The sequence below is a fragment of the Leucoraja erinacea genome, chromosome 33 (assembly GCF_028641065.1).
Source record: "Leucoraja erinacea ecotype New England chromosome 33, Leri_hhj_1, whole genome shotgun sequence".
In the NCBI taxonomy this organism is placed as follows: Eukaryota; Metazoa; Chordata; class Chondrichthyes; order Rajiformes; family Rajidae; genus Leucoraja; species Leucoraja erinaceus.
Window position 1 is genome coordinate 11,007,104 of NC_073409.1, and position 15,042 is coordinate 11,022,145.

General features: G+C 44.8%; 1 protein-coding gene across 2 annotated transcripts; it reads left to right on the forward strand.

The window, feature by feature from the left end:
- The first annotated feature begins 1,125 nt into the window (after window positions 1-1,125).
- Window positions 1,126-11,916, forward strand: ints14 (integrator complex subunit 14). Of its 2 annotated transcripts, none has more exons than XM_055661281.1 (12): window positions 1,126-1,276; window positions 1,753-2,019; window positions 3,286-3,393; window positions 4,530-4,685; window positions 4,816-4,934; window positions 5,123-5,265; window positions 6,930-7,022; window positions 7,803-7,947; window positions 8,733-8,866; window positions 8,945-9,063; window positions 10,510-10,575; window positions 11,473-11,916. In XM_055661281.1, exons 2-12 carry the CDS (start codon window positions 1,798-1,800, stop codon window positions 11,722-11,724), a joined length of 1,557 nt encoding a protein of 518 aa, XP_055517256.1. In that variant the 5' UTR covers window positions 1,126-1,276; window positions 1,753-1,797; the 3' UTR covers window positions 11,725-11,916. The 2 variants fall into 2 exon arrangements, with proteins under 2 accessions (XP_055517256.1, XP_055517257.1); XM_055661282.1 differs by lacking the exon at window positions 11,473-11,916 and adding an exon at window positions 10,996-11,458 and having other exon boundaries at window positions 1,127-1,276.
- The last annotated feature ends 3,126 nt before the right edge of the window (window positions 11,917-15,042 follow it).

The window sequence follows — 15,042 nt, forward strand, 5'->3', positions numbered from 1 at the left end:
AGTCTGAAGAAGGGTCTTGACCTGAAATGTCACCCATTCCTTCTTGCCAGAGATGCTGCCTGTCCCGCTGAGTTACTCCAGCATTTTGTATCTACTTTTGATTTAAACCAGCATCTGCAGTTCTTTCCTACACTGTTTGCCTACCATCAAGGACCCATCTATACATTAGTCTTTCTACTTTTCGCAAAACTAATATCAACCTCCAACCACAGCATCAAAATGTTCACTACACATTTTCATTGTAGGCACCACTGCTGTTAGAATCATACAGGAATTTGTGATAGCCTATATTCCTTTAAACCTTTCCTCTCCAGGTAACTGTCCAAATGATTGGTAAACTGTGTTACTGTACCTGCCTTGACTACTTCCCTCTAGTGGTTCTCTAAACGTCGTCTATCCATGTCTACCAGACCAGAGATGCTGTATGGCATGAGTTACTCCAGTACTTCTGTGTTCTAGGCAAAATTCCAACATCTGAATGTCTCCCAAATTATTTTAAATGGTAGTCGAATGGAACATAGCTACTTTGCATTGTAAGCACTGAATCTATGTGGCTGTGTTGCACATATTACTGCACCTCGTCGTATTTGCGCATTTGAGAACCTCGACTTGACTTGATAAATAGTCCTTGGGATTTTGCAACTTTCAGGCGTTTGTAAAAACTCTTGGTTATTTTGTTTCCTCATATGTTTTGAATCCATGGTTCTCAATCGCTGGGTGTGGGTGTTTTTGTCTTGTGGGGAGAATAACGTGGCTGCAGTGTAGGATTAAAATGAGTGGGGGCATGTGGGTCAGCACGGACTGGGCGGGCCGAAGGGTCTGACGCTGTGAACTCTCTCACCAACCCGCACTAACCGCTGCCTTTCCGCACGGAGATGGACACTAAATGCTGGATGAAGAGAAGGAACGGGTGAAGTTTCGGGTCGAGACCCCCCCCCCCCACCCCCCTTCAAGCCTGAAGAAGGGTCTCGACCCGAAACGTAACCCATTCCTTCTCTCCAGAGATGCTGCTGCCTGTCCCGCTGAGTTACTCCAGCATTTTGTGTCTATCTTCGGTGTGAACCAGCATCTGCAGTTCCATTGCAGTTCTCATCTCCGCACACGGACGGTTTATTGAAGGGAACGGAACTGAAGGGGAAGGCCTGGACCGGATGTTATGTGCGGGAGCGGTGCGGAGCAAAGATACTAGTGGAGCCGGTCCAGTATCCAGTATCTTCGCTGCCGAGTTCACGGTCCAGGCGGCGGCGGCGGCGGCGGCGGCGGCCCCGGTCTCCGGGTAAGTGCGAACACACGTCCTCAGCTCGCTCCCGGGGAATCAACGGCTTCCACTACACCCACCCCCGGTACTACAGTATCAACAGGTCTTTCCATATCAACGGCTTCCCCCTCTGTATCTGCTGTATACCCATCCCTGTATATGCTGCTTCCCCTCACCCCCGCCGTATCTGCCGTTCTACCTGTGTCTGCCGCTCTCCCCCTCCCATATCTTCTGCTCTGTCTGCCCTGTATCTGCTGCTCTCCCCCTCCCATATCTTCTGCTCTGTCTGCCCTGTATCTGCTGCTCTCCTCCCATATCTACTGCTCTCATATGCCCACCACCCACTCCTTCAGCTGCTTGCCTCCCATTGCCATCCTCCCAACGCATGATCAGCAAGCTCGTTCCTTCACCCATTCCATGTCCCATTGTGCTCCCTATTGTAGGGTTCGGCAACACCTAATGTCAGTATAATTATGTTGTACATTTGATTGCAGCAAATCTGAACCCTGCTGGCGTGAGTGGAAGGCTCATCAGAAACCATGCCGACTGTGGTGCTATTGGATGTTTCTCTCTCCATGACTCGCCCTGTCACCATGGAGGGCGTCGAGGAATACCAGCGCAAACACTTGGCTGCTCATGGGCTCAGTATGCTCTTTGAACATATGGCGACCAGTTACAAATTGGAGTTCACTTGCCTTGTGGCTTTCTCCTCTCTGTGGGAGCTAATGGTTCCATTCACCAGGGATTACAACACTCTTCAGGTGGGACAAGGAACATTTCAGTAAAATAAATTATGGATCTACAGAGTCCCATGATAAAAATGCATTTAATAAAAATATAAAGTTAAATATAAATAAAATGCCACAATACTCGGGAGGACCACCACCCCTTTGGGATGGATTGCTGGTGTGAAAGTGGGCAGGGGATATTAAACCACAGAGCACATTAATCATGTCAAGCCAAGCATAGCACAGCACAGGAACAGATCCTTCAGCCCACGATGTCTGTACTGACCTAGACCATCAAAATAAACTAAACATTCCAAATGTGTCCTAAACAAACTTTTATACAGTTGCAATGCAACAATGCAATCCACTGCACCAACTGAGTTTCTCCAGCATTTTTGTCTACCTGCTGTTTACTGTATACATTGCTCTTTGACCTAAAAAGCAACACCTCAACTTGTCTGGATTATACTCCATCTGCCATTTCTCTGCCCATATTTTCAAGTGATCTGTATCCTGTTGTACCCATTACAAGGATGTAAGCATCGGAATTGAACATTCTCACTGTCCACAACTCTGAAATTGTCATGTGAGTTGATTTGCAGCTTTCCAAATCAACTCACATTGTTTTCATCCAAACCATTTATATATATATATATATATCACAAACAATGGTGTATGGTTGTATATCTGCTTTATGATAGTTTATTTGTGTTCAACCAGGATTGACTCCCCTCAGTTACTGTCCTTTAGCCAGAATTGGGAAGTGTATTCATGCACTTTTGGACATGAAACAATGTGGTAAAATGAAGTGCTCCTGGACCAAAATGGCCTAAGGACTCTGGATTCCATGGCTTACATACCTCGAGAGACTGTTCATTTACTGGAAATACCTGCAGTTGCCCATGAAGATCTAATAGTCAGATTGGGTATATCTGCATAACACTATTTTCCTTTCACATTTATAATACTGGGAAGGATTATTATAAACAGAATGAGCAGGTATTTGACTTTCTAGTCAGAAATGCAGGTGCTAACTGCATCCCTTTGAAAATTCTCATTGTTTCATTAACTTCATGGTCTTGCCCGTTGTATTCTGCTCCAGCCTGTAATCCTTTACAATCTCACTGTTATACTTCCACTACCTTGAATATTCTTAATTTTAATTGCTGCAACCCACAGCATTTTTGTTCACATGCCCATATAGCTCAGTGTCATTGATGAAACTTTCATGAAGTGTCTTTAATACTTGAAATCTTCGGTTTGATGCTTGCCCGTTCTAACCACACTGATCGCTTACAGGAGTCACTGAGCACCGTGGATGACTATGACAAGACCTGCCTCGAGTCTGCTCTCACGGGGGTCAGCAACATTGTGCAGGATGAGTGGGGTGTCTGCATTCCCTGCCAGGTAACTGGACTTCCACTTTGTTTGACCACGCACCTGTTGAAATGCTCGGGAGTAATTCTGAGAGCGGCATGGTGGCGCAGCAATAGACTTGCTGCCTTACAGCGTCAAAGACCCGGGTTCAATCCTGACTGTGGGCCTGTCTTTACGAAGTTTGTACGTTCTCCCCGTGCCCTGCGTGGGTTTTCTCTGGGAACTCTGGTTTCCTCCCACACTCTAAAAGCATTCAGGTTTGTAGGTTAAGTGGCTTGGTATAATTGTAAATTGTCCCTACTGTGTGTAGGATAGTGTTACTGTGTTGGGATTGCTGGTCGGCGTGGACAGTGGGCCAAAGGGCCTGTTTGCACAATGTATCTCTAAACTAAACTAAACTAATTTTTGATATTGAGTGTTCCTGCTGTTGATGAATTTAGGGGTTGATTAGTTTTCAGGTTAAGGTGTGAAGAAAATGGACAAAGAAATGGGCAGATGCATATAGTTCATCTTTTGAATGTGATGTGTTTGTAGACAGTGGTGGTTTATTTCTGGAAGTTTGTATTAACCTTCAGTGCTTATTCTGAGGTTGTGAGCTTGGGGGTCTCGGGTATGGGGTCTAGTAAAACAACTGCACACTAGCTTGTATTTCCATTATTTGTTGCCTTTGCGTTGACTTCAAAATATGGTGAGCAAGATACATTAGTTATTTTATTATGGCCTGAAATATAAGCGCGTGATTGATAATCTCTGAGACCTTATTTGACCCATTGCTCCCAGTGTTTAAATCCACCACAAATTCTTGTCTGCAGTTCTTTGCAATAGTGGGAGGGCACTGCACTGATGGCTGTACCATCATTCATTGAAGCATGGAAATCCAACTGTCCCTACCTTTTTATTCAAGCATGTTCTGCAAGAAATCAGCTGTTGAACTGTTCCGGTCTCTGGTGTCCATTGATTCTGATGCTGCTGGGTGTCAGTTAGCAACAATTGTGTTTGCCGCAATCATGTGGAAATCTTCAATAATGTGACGTTGTAATGAGATATCTTGCCTTGTAATAAAAACTGAAATTTACAATTTGCTGCTTCCACCCTCTCTCCTACTGCAACGTTTACTAATGAAATGGCCTTACTATCTGATTGTAAGTTTGTTTTATTTTCCACAGGTGATCATCGTCACAGACGGGAGCCTGGGAATAGGTCGAGGATCCCTGCGCCACTCACTGTCCATCCTCAACCAGCACTCCGAGGACAGCAAGTTCCCACTTCCCTTCCCATTTCCATCAAAGCTGTACATTATGTGCATCGCTAACCTAGAAGAGGTATGGCATTCTGAGGGGAAATTGGACACTTTAATAGAAGAGTCACAAGGGAGAGACGGTATCTGAGACTAGCTTGGGGGTGGGTCTTTGATGTGAATATTTTTCCTTCACATTCATTTTGTTTTTCCAGCTTCAGAGCACAGATACCCTGGATGTTCTGGAATGTCTGATCGATTTAAACAATGGTGAGGGGCAGATCTTCACTATCGATGGTCCTCTTTGCCTGAAAAATGTGCAGTCTATGTTTGGGTACGTGATTGTGTGAATCTGACACTGATTGGGTGCAGGCGATCTGAGTGATGAGTTGACACAATGTGGGGTGGATTGTGTTCTGATAGGGGGGTGCATGCGACACAATTCTCTGGTGCTGCATGTCGAGAATAAATAAATTAATCTTGTTATCTCAATTCCACCATTCTCTTTTTTTCATACTGTAGGAAACTGATTGACCAAGCCTACTCTCCGTTTCATGCTGTGCTGAAGTGTGGGCATCTGGTTTCTGATATGCAGATGTTTCCGAGACCAGAACCTGTCATCATTGATGAAGAACTGGAGCCCATGCCTAAAACTATCAATACAGGTGTGTTTTAGATTCAGAGTTGTACAGTACAGAAACCGACCCTTCGGCCCAACTTGCCCATGCCCACAGTGATGCCAATCAGGCCTGGTCCCATTTTCCCACTTTTGGCCTATTTCCCTCTAGTCCTTTCCTATCCAAGTACTTATCTAAATGTCTTATACTGCAATTATATCAGCCTCTACCACTTCCCCTGGCACCATGTCCCTTATAATTGCCACTCTATGTGAAAATCTTACCCCTCAAGCCTGTGTCTAGTTTTAGATTCAGCCACCCCAGGAAAAAGACCCTTTCAAACCCCTTATTATTGTATAAACCTCAATAAGATCACCTCTCAACCTTCTATGTTCCAGTAAGAATAATTCTAATCTATCCTACATCAGAATATCAGCATGCTCCTCTCCTAACTCACCTTCTTCCACATCCTTCTCCCTGCTGAATAGCAATAACAAGTCATTTAGGAACTCGCTCTTGTTCCCTGGCTCCACACATAGATTTCCATTTTGGTCTTGAAGGTAACCTACTCTTTTCCTAGCTATCCGGATTTTGGGATTATCCTTAATACTGCTTGCCAAGACTGTCGGGTCCTATTCATCCCTCCTTGTTTCTTGCTCTCTCCGATATCCCTTGTAAACAGCAAATAACTCAATGGGAATAAATCACCTATGCCTGATATATGCTTCCTTCTTAATTTTGATCAAACCTACAATTTCCTTTTTAAACCAATATTCTCTAATCTTACATCTTTGCAACTTACTCTTAGAAGAACATGCTAACTGAATTATTATGTTCTTGCCTTTAAATTCTTCCCTTCCCCTACTGATCGGATGTCATTTTCCCTCAGGCAGTTGCTCCCAATCCACTTTTGGCAGACCCTCCTTTTGTTGTTGAAATCAGCCCTTTCCCTATTCAAGACTTTAACATCCTTCTCCTTTTCCACGACTGCCTTGTATTTATTTGCTATGGTAATGGATTACAAAGGGTTCTTCCACTGGCACCTCTACTGCTTACCCGCAAATTCACTGGCCGGCGGGCAGCTCTTTTTCCTGATTTGAATGAACTTGAATGAACTTTGCTTAAATCAATGAATGCCATTCACTTTAACCCTTTATTTGTAGGAACAAGTTCCACATTCTGACTACTGTCTGAGTAAAGAGGGGTTTTTCTTTTAGGATTATAATAACATGCAAGGTGAGCATTTTGATGCTCACTTGTTAATTATCAGTTCTTACGATGATGGTATTTTGCAGCCTTGCAGAGTTTGACCAATTTATCAAACTGCAGAGCAAAGAAACATTCTCATTAGCTAGTAATAGACTACCAATCAGTACATTGGCACTGTTTGCATAACTTGATACCTTTACCCTCCCGAATTCTATCATTCTGAAAGAACCTAATGACTGAGCATATCCACAGAGATTCAGCTGCCTCAATGATGTTGGACGTGATGATGTCTGGGGACAGGCATTGGGCCATCTTAGTACGTTCATAGTAAACACCGTGTACTATCTTAACACTGTGCATGTCTATTCATGTTCTCCAGAGATGCTGCCTGACCCGCTGAGTTACTCCAGCACTTTGTGTCCTTTACTATGTACTCTAAATTCCAGGATTGCATGGAGAGAGGAAGTCCTGTTATTTTTTAAACAATTATTTTCTCTTTTTAGAGTTGGATATCGTAGGATTTATAAAGATCGCTGATATTGCCAGTCCACCGGTCCTATCTCGGCATTTGGTCTTACCTATAGCTCTGAATAAAGGTGAGGTGTTCCTTATTGATAGAGTATTGATAAAGTATTGAGTATTGATAAATAGTACCAGATGAACTGGAGCATCCTTTTGCTACTGTGGGCACACAAAAAAATATTCACTCTAACTCAGAAGTTAGAGAAAGCAAGGAAATGGAAGTGTGTAAAGCTGTGAAATGCATGCCGGAGCTGATGCTGAAACTGAATCAAAAAGAGAATGTGGACATGCCCAACAGATCCAGCAGTGTGTGTGGCATGAGCAAAACATGCTACCATCACAGCTGTTAACCCTTTTGAAGAACTGACTAGTTCTGATACAAACAGGAACCCAAGTCCCTGGAGCTGTAAGTCAGTTGTACCAGAGGGGTTTTACAGAACATTACTGCACAAATCACAAGCGGACCCTCTCAAAGGAGTATATTCATGTAGAAATCAATGCTCATCTCATGAGCCATTTCATTCCAGAATAAGTCTGTGGTTCTTTGATGGCCGTCCAACAGAGACTCTGCCTCGTCAATCTCTGCTGAGTGCGTCTTCCTGGTGTGAGCCAGAATTTGTGTTGTGACGATGGGAATGCAACAACTCTGCAGAGAGAGATATGGAAATGGGGCCTAACAGATTTGAAATAAAGGTGGAAAATGCTGGAGACACCAAGAAATTGTGGATAGAAACTAAGTTAACTTGTAAGCTTGAAGGATTGGGGCACTGTTATGTGATATTTTTGTCAGTGTAGTGATGTTTCTTTAGAAAGCAGAATGGTAACTGGGTGTTTATTTTTCTTTGCCTTGTTAGAAGGTGATGATCTGGGAGGCGGTTTACCCGAGGAAACTGAAGATGAGAATTCTGCTTCTCAGATTGCAGGAAAGATGCCGTCGTTTTGTGTCTTGCTACATGGCAGTCTGAAAGTAGAAGGGATGGTGGCCATCGTGCTGCTTGGGTGAGGAGCTTACAACTACATCCTGTAAAATGACACCTTGTTTGAAAAACATGCACTATGTACTGAGCAGGGCAAAGGACATTTACTGTCACGTACACCAATTGGTGTAGTGAAATGTGAGTTGCCATTTGCAGCACACTAATAAGAATAAAACACAGCATTAAAGAATTTAACAATTAAATATCGTGGAAAAATGTTATAATAATTCCCTGCTATGTCAGGTGTGAAAGGGCCTCCAATAATAGAAAAATAGTTGGAATGTGAATTTGGACAAAGTCCTGTTTATTAAATTATACTGGACTAATGGTCGATCACCTAGAAAAGAGGAGGGAAATGAGAAGAGGGTGCATTTCCTCTGGCAAACCTGAATTCCAGCCTTGTTACATTCCCTTTGTGTGGGAGAAGGAATCCGACGTCATTCTCTTCAGCCCTGCTCACTGATCTGTGTACTCTCCACAAACCTTCTTTTTTTGGTCAAAGCGACTGACTGCATGATTCAATCCTAACATAATTAGTATTTTTGGCTCGGTACTCATTAAAGAGAATGTCATTGCCTGTAATGACTCATGTACGGGGTAATGACTCATGTACGGGGTAATGATTATGGCAAGCAATGGTTTGTCATAAATGGGAGACGTTGCACTTTTATCCCCAATCCTAGTTTTGCCTCCGATTTCCACCTCTCATGCCTGATTCATTCCCTCTTTACCCTTACTGGAACCTGATGATTGTGCTTCACTGATTTGCTTGTCTGATAATGATGTTATGCGTTTTGGTTTCCTCAGGCCAGACTGGTATGGGATGCTGTACTCACAGGCTGATAGCAAAAAGAAATCCAATCTGATGATGTCCTTGTTCGAGCCCGGTCCTGAGCCTCTCCCCTGGCTTGGTAAAATGTCACAGCTGGGACCCATTCTAGGTGAGTATGAAGTAGGATTTCCTAAACCACTTTCACCATATTTTCTCAACATTAAATCATCACTTTGATTGATTTCAGGTGCTGAAGAAAACCCCTATGGTGAAGATGACAGCAGGAGCCCATTTCCCCTTCAGCCACGGACAAAGCGCAGTTACGCACAGAATGTGACCGTCTGGATTAAGCCTAGTGGACTGCAGGTTGGTACTGTGTGTCATTGTATGGTGGCCTGCAGGTTCATGAACTACCAATTATCACCAAACTGGCTGATGATTGGGCATGTGAGTCTTTACCTTGATGTTTAAGGTGGCGCAGCGGTAGAATTGCTGCTTTATAGTGCCAGAGACCCGGGTTCTATCCTGACTACGGGTACTGTCTGCGGAATTTGTATGTTTTCCCCGTGACCATGTGGGTTTTCTCTGGCTTACTCCCATGCTCCAACACATACAGGTTTGTAGATTAATATTTGGTAAAATTGTCCCTAGTGTGTAGGATAGTATTAGTATATGGAGATCGCTGGTCGGCGCGGACTCAGTGGGCTGAAGGGCGTTTCCGCACTGTATCTTTAAACTAAAGTGAACTAAACTATAATATACCTAAGGAAAGAGTAGGTCCGCACTGGGACCAAAATGTAATCTATGTATGAGCCAGGGCATATAAGATTGGCCTTAAATGAATATTTTTTGTCACTTATCTGAAAGTGGTGACTCAAGTAGACAATATGGTGATGAAGGCATTTATCGTGCTCATCGTCATTGTTCAGGGGGTATTGGGACTGAAGTTGGGATATCATGTTGTAACTGTAAGTCGTTAGTGAGACCACACAGACACTGTCTGGTTGCCCAGTCATTAAGCTCAAAAGGATCCAGATTAGATTCATGAGGATGTTATCGGGACTGGAGGGCTTGTTATAAGGGGCTGGTTTGGCTGGGACATTTTCCCTGAAGTGTATGAATCTGTTTTCCAGGTAGTGTAATCTAAAACTAGATGGCATTGTTTTAAGATGAGAGGGGTGAAATTTAAAGAGGACCCGAGCAGCAACATTTTCAGAGAGGGTATTGCATACATGGAATGAGCTGTGAGAAGAAACTAGAGGTGGGTAGATTAACATTTAAAAGACAATTGGATGGGTTTTTCAAATGGAAGTAGTGGTATCTGGAGCAAGCTGCCAGAGGAGGTGATGGAGGCAGATGCAATTACATTGTTTAAAAGATGTTTGGACAAATACTTGTATTGAAAATGCAGAGGGACACAGGCCAAAACAAATGGGACTTACAAATAACGGTATAACACTTGGCAAAGACGAGGTTGGGCCACATTACACTGATCTATTTCTGTACTGTACGATTTTGTGATGTGTGAAGAGACAATAGTTCACTTCATAAATTGGTGTTGGTATCAGTTTCTGAAGTCTGCTGGTAAAGAGCAAAACCAAATGCAGTTACTGCATTTCTGTGGGACTCCTCCATTGCAGGCTCTGAGATGAGGTCCACTGTAAACTTTTGAGGCACCTGTATAATCCTTGCAGGGATTCACAGCATTGGTAGCATCAACCAGATATCTGGAAATAGAAACATTTCTTAACATATTCAGACCTAAATGTTGCCTTTCGCTGGTCCTTGATCACTTCTTTCTCCTATCTTTAGACCGATGTTCAGAAGATTTTAAGAAATGCTCGGAAACTTCCAGAAAAGACACAGACATTCTACAAGGTAAATGGCTGATCCATAGAAATTTGCGTTAACTATTTCGGGCAGTCAATAATAAAACTGAAGGACAATAACAATTTCCAAGTCCTAGATTTAAGCAACAGTGCAGAGTATATTCATTGTACTTGGTGATTAAGACTTGGCTACCCAGGTGACCATCATTTGATAATTTTGTCACTGCAAATCTGGGGATTTGTCATTCGAGGTATGGATTGCACACTGTGCTAACTGTGGAAAGGCTGCTATCTGCAGCAAAAATACTATATGAGAGCTCTGCACTTTGAGAGGTTACCCTCAGTGTAATGTTCCATAGCACAAACAGCACATTTCACTCTCTCTAAAATAACAACAAACCTTTTCTGAAACTATGATATTTTTTTTTCTCTGCACCAGCATTTTGTGTTTACATAATTTGTCTTTTAGAGAGTGAACTCCAAATTACGTTGGAAATAGACATTGGAAGCGCAAGAGTGCAAGAGCTTAGAAACATTCACTTTACCTTGATTTTCACAGCTAAGTATTCGGAGGATTATCTTTCTCTATTAGTTTGTATCTTGTGGAAATTTACACTTAACTCGATGGGCCAAAGGGCCTGTTTCCACACTGTTTCACTAAACTAAACTGGGGGATTAGAAATGCTGATCTTGTTTGTGATTGTGGGGAGTGGCTAGCTTGGATCTGGTGTACAGTCTAGACTTACAGTAATTAGCATGATTAATGGCTGAACAGTCTTTGAGACCTCAGTTGACGATCTCACTGGGAGTGCAATATGTGTAAGAAAACAGTATGGATGCCTCTGCTGGACACCTTGATTAGGTACTATCTACGCCTCAGCCTCCAATCTGCACTGAGCACACATTTTAAAAGCTTCCAGTCCCTCAGTCTATGTTTATTTTGCAGGAACTGAATCGGTTGAGAAAGGCAGCTCTTGCGTTTGGATTTTTGGACCTTCTGAAAGGTGTGGCAGACATGCTGGACCGTGAGTGCACACTCCTCCCAGACACGGCGCATCCCGACGCTGCCTTCCAGCTCTCCCATGCTGCCCAGCAGCTGAAGCTGGCCAGCACTGGGAACTCTGAATATGCAGCTTATGAACACAATATCACTCCGCTGCAGACAGACTTTTCCAGCAGCAGCACTGACAGAATTTGAGTGAAGCGGAAGTGGTATTTTTGGTTCACTTTTGAGGACCTTTTTTGATGTTTCAGTGCTGTGCACAGGATACAGTGAAGGACATGCGGCTGTAAAAGAACCATTGCTGCAAAATTTCTCTGGGATCTCAGTGCATCACAAGCAAGTCTACACTCTATATTTTTAAATAAATAAGCTTTTATTACTGTTGAAGCAGATTCCGGTCTCTATAATTAGATAGCAATCTTCATGCTGAGGTTACGTGGCAACTGGAACAAAGGTTGCAGTGTAAGATCTTTTAAATAGTGGTTGAGAAAGTGTGACGTTGATCCCTGAAAGTAGCCATCTTTCATTAGTATAGGCACTCAGCACCTGTCAGCTTAATCAGAATGCAAACAAATTTAGGGAAGAAACTCTGACTCTCCCACAGTTTCACCTTTCAGAATCTGGACCTATGACGCTTCAGCCATTTCAGTATGAAATTTATGTTAAACAAATTAAAACTGGACGGACTATGGGAAACAAGCCTAGTGGGTTTTCAGGCCCATCTCTGGCTGTTCCCCTTATGGTTAAACTGTATTTCGTCAGAGACCAGACTTCCCACATTTGACTCAATTTCCACTTCACACTGCCTCCAAAAAGCAAACAACATAATTAAAGATTTGACCCACCTCGGTCATTCCTCCTTCTCCCATCCCACAAAAGGTAAAGAAGCTTGAAAGTGCACACCACCACATTCAGGAACAGTTTCTTCCCCTCTGTCATCAGGCTTCTGAATGGTCCTACCATAAGCTGTGGTAATGTCGGATTCACCTCTACCCCATTGTGGACAATAGACTTTGCATGTAAAACAGATATACAGGTGCACAACCTTTTATCCGAAGATCCAAATAACGAAAACCTCCGAATAGCGGTCATTTTTTCAGTCCTTGAAGAAAGGTCCTTGAAAACGTTCACCGAGGGCGGCCCGCAGAGGTGACAGCGGAGGTGAGAGTATATTGCGCGGGAGGGTTAATAATTGACAATCTGCTGCTACCTGCCCGCTGAGTTAAAAAGTTCCCACGGTAGACTCACGATACACAGTGTATCGTGAGTCTTGCGTGGGAACTTTTTAACTCAGCGTGCAGGCAGTAGCAAATTGTCGCTCCCTTCAGTTTCACCCCACCTACACCCCTCCGCTTCCCGGCCATGTGTGTGACCCCTTCCCTCCCCTCTCCAGCTCCCTGCGCATTGCACCGGCGTGGGGGCTTTGCACCGTCTTCACGTTGGAGCCAGTGCCAGTCACCGGAGACGTCAGGACCAACAGGACACCGACCCCCAGGCCCACTGCAAGCACGGAGATCCCAGAGACCCACAGCCAGCAGCAGCCCAGCCCCGTTCCAATTCCAGAGGAACACGCTCTCCGCTGTCCCCGTAGGGACAGAAGCTGATGGCTCGGGCTGTGACGTCTCCGGCCACCCCCCTGTACAGGAGCTGAGACTGGGAACTGTGGGGTTGTTTGGAGTTGCAGAGGGAGGGGGCAAGGGCGGTACAGTTCCCAGTCTCAGCTCCATTCCAGGGGGGTGACCGGAGACGTCAGGACCAACGGGACACCGATTGCAAGCACGGAGATCCCATAGACTCACAGCCAGCAGCAACTCTAGCCCAGCCCCGCTCCAACTCCACAGGAACCCGGGTTGCGGATGAGGGGGCGCAGCTCGGGCTGTGGGCGAACTGCCACTTGTCACTGTAGCGGCGCATCGGGGAGCGGGTTCCTGTTGGTCCTGACGTCTCCGGCCACCCCCCTGGACAGGAGCTGAGAGACGTCAGGACCACCAGAAGCCCCTCCCCGATGGGCCGCTACGGCAACAAGTGGCAGTTCGCCCACAGCCCGAGCTACGCCCCCTCATCGGGACACTGACCCCCAGGCCCACTGCAAGCACGGAGATCCCAGAGACTCACAGCCAGCAACAACTCTAGCCCAGCCCCGCTCCAACTCCAGAGGAACCCGGGTTGCGGATGAGGGGGCGCAGCTCGGGCTGTGGGCGAACTGCCACTTGTCGCCGTAGCGGCGCATCGGGGAGCGGATTCCTCTGGAGTTGGAGGGACAGGGAGACACAGCGGCTTTTGAGAATGGTGGGCAATCACTTCCAAAGTTCTGGCCACACAGTCAGTACACCTCTCCTACACTTGTCTCCCGCACTAAGATCATCTCGCAGAGAATGATCCCAGCCTAACCCTCCCTATTCTCTCCTATTCTGCAAGAAAAATCTACATTGAAGACTCAAACTCGCGATCAAGTAACTGCCGGGATCGAGGCGCAAACTCGCGACCTTGCGGATATGAGCCGAGCACTCTACCACTGAGCCAGCCGTTAAAATCTACGCTAAAAATCTTCCATTCCGAAAGCCGAAAAATTCTGAATTACGAAAAGTGTCTGGTCCCAAGGCTTTCGGATAAAAGGTTGTGCACCTGTAGTACAATACTGAGAACTATATCCTGCACATCTTCCCCATTGCTCTATCTATTGTACATGAGTTTGACTTGATTGTATTTAAGTATGGTATATCTGATCTATTTGGTTAGCATGCAAAACAAAGTTTTTCACTGTACCTCAGTACACATGACAGTACATATACAAGTGGGGCGGTACAGTGGCACAACGGTAGAGTTACTGCCAAATTCACGTCCCACTTGGGAAACCTGAATGGAAACTTCTGGAGACTTTGCGCCCCACCCAAGGTTTCCATGCGGTTCCCGGAGGTTTTTGTCAGTCTCCCTACCTGCTTCCACTACCTGCAACCTCCGGGAACTGCACAGAAACCTTGGGTGAGGCGCAAAGTCTCCAGAGGTTTCCTAAGTGGGACAGGGGCTTAACAGTGTTTCAGCGGCAGAGACCTGGGTTCGATCCCGACTACGAGTGCTGTCTGCACGGAGTTTGTACGTTCTCCCTGTGGGTTTTCTCCAAGATCTTCTGTTTCCTCCCCACTCCAAAGACATACAGGTTTGTAGGTCAATTGGCTTGATATAAATGTAACTTGTCCCTAGTGTGTATAGGATAATAATACGTGGGAAATGCTGGTCGGTGCGGATGGCCGAAGAGCCTCTTACAGCGCTGTATCTTTAAAACTAAGCCTTGTCGCTCTTTTCAATTCCTCTTCTGTGCCACAGATTACTCATTGGGCCACTGATGTACCTTCTTATTGATTGCCATTTTGTGTTTTATTATGGGGACATATATTACTTAAACTATGCATTAATCATTTAACAGTTAACATAACATGGTCTTCAATGAGATAGATATGTGACCCATTCATTCTGGGAAGGTTACAAGGCTAGTAATATCACTAGGATGGCCAT

Bases quoted from the DNA above. Each gene is read 5' to 3' on its own strand.
- ints14 (XM_055661281.1), top strand. From the start codon at position 1,798: ATGCCGACTGTGGTGCTATTGGATGTTTCTCTCTCCATGACTCGCCCT. The intron at 8,867-8,944 runs GTGAGTATGAAG...GATTGATTTCAG, and splicing joins ACAGCTGGGACCCATTCTAG to GTGCTGAAGAAAACCCCTAT. The intron at 9,064-10,509 runs GTTGGTACTGTG...TCCTATCTTTAG, and splicing joins TTAAGCCTAGTGGACTGCAG to ACCGATGTTCAGAAGATTTT.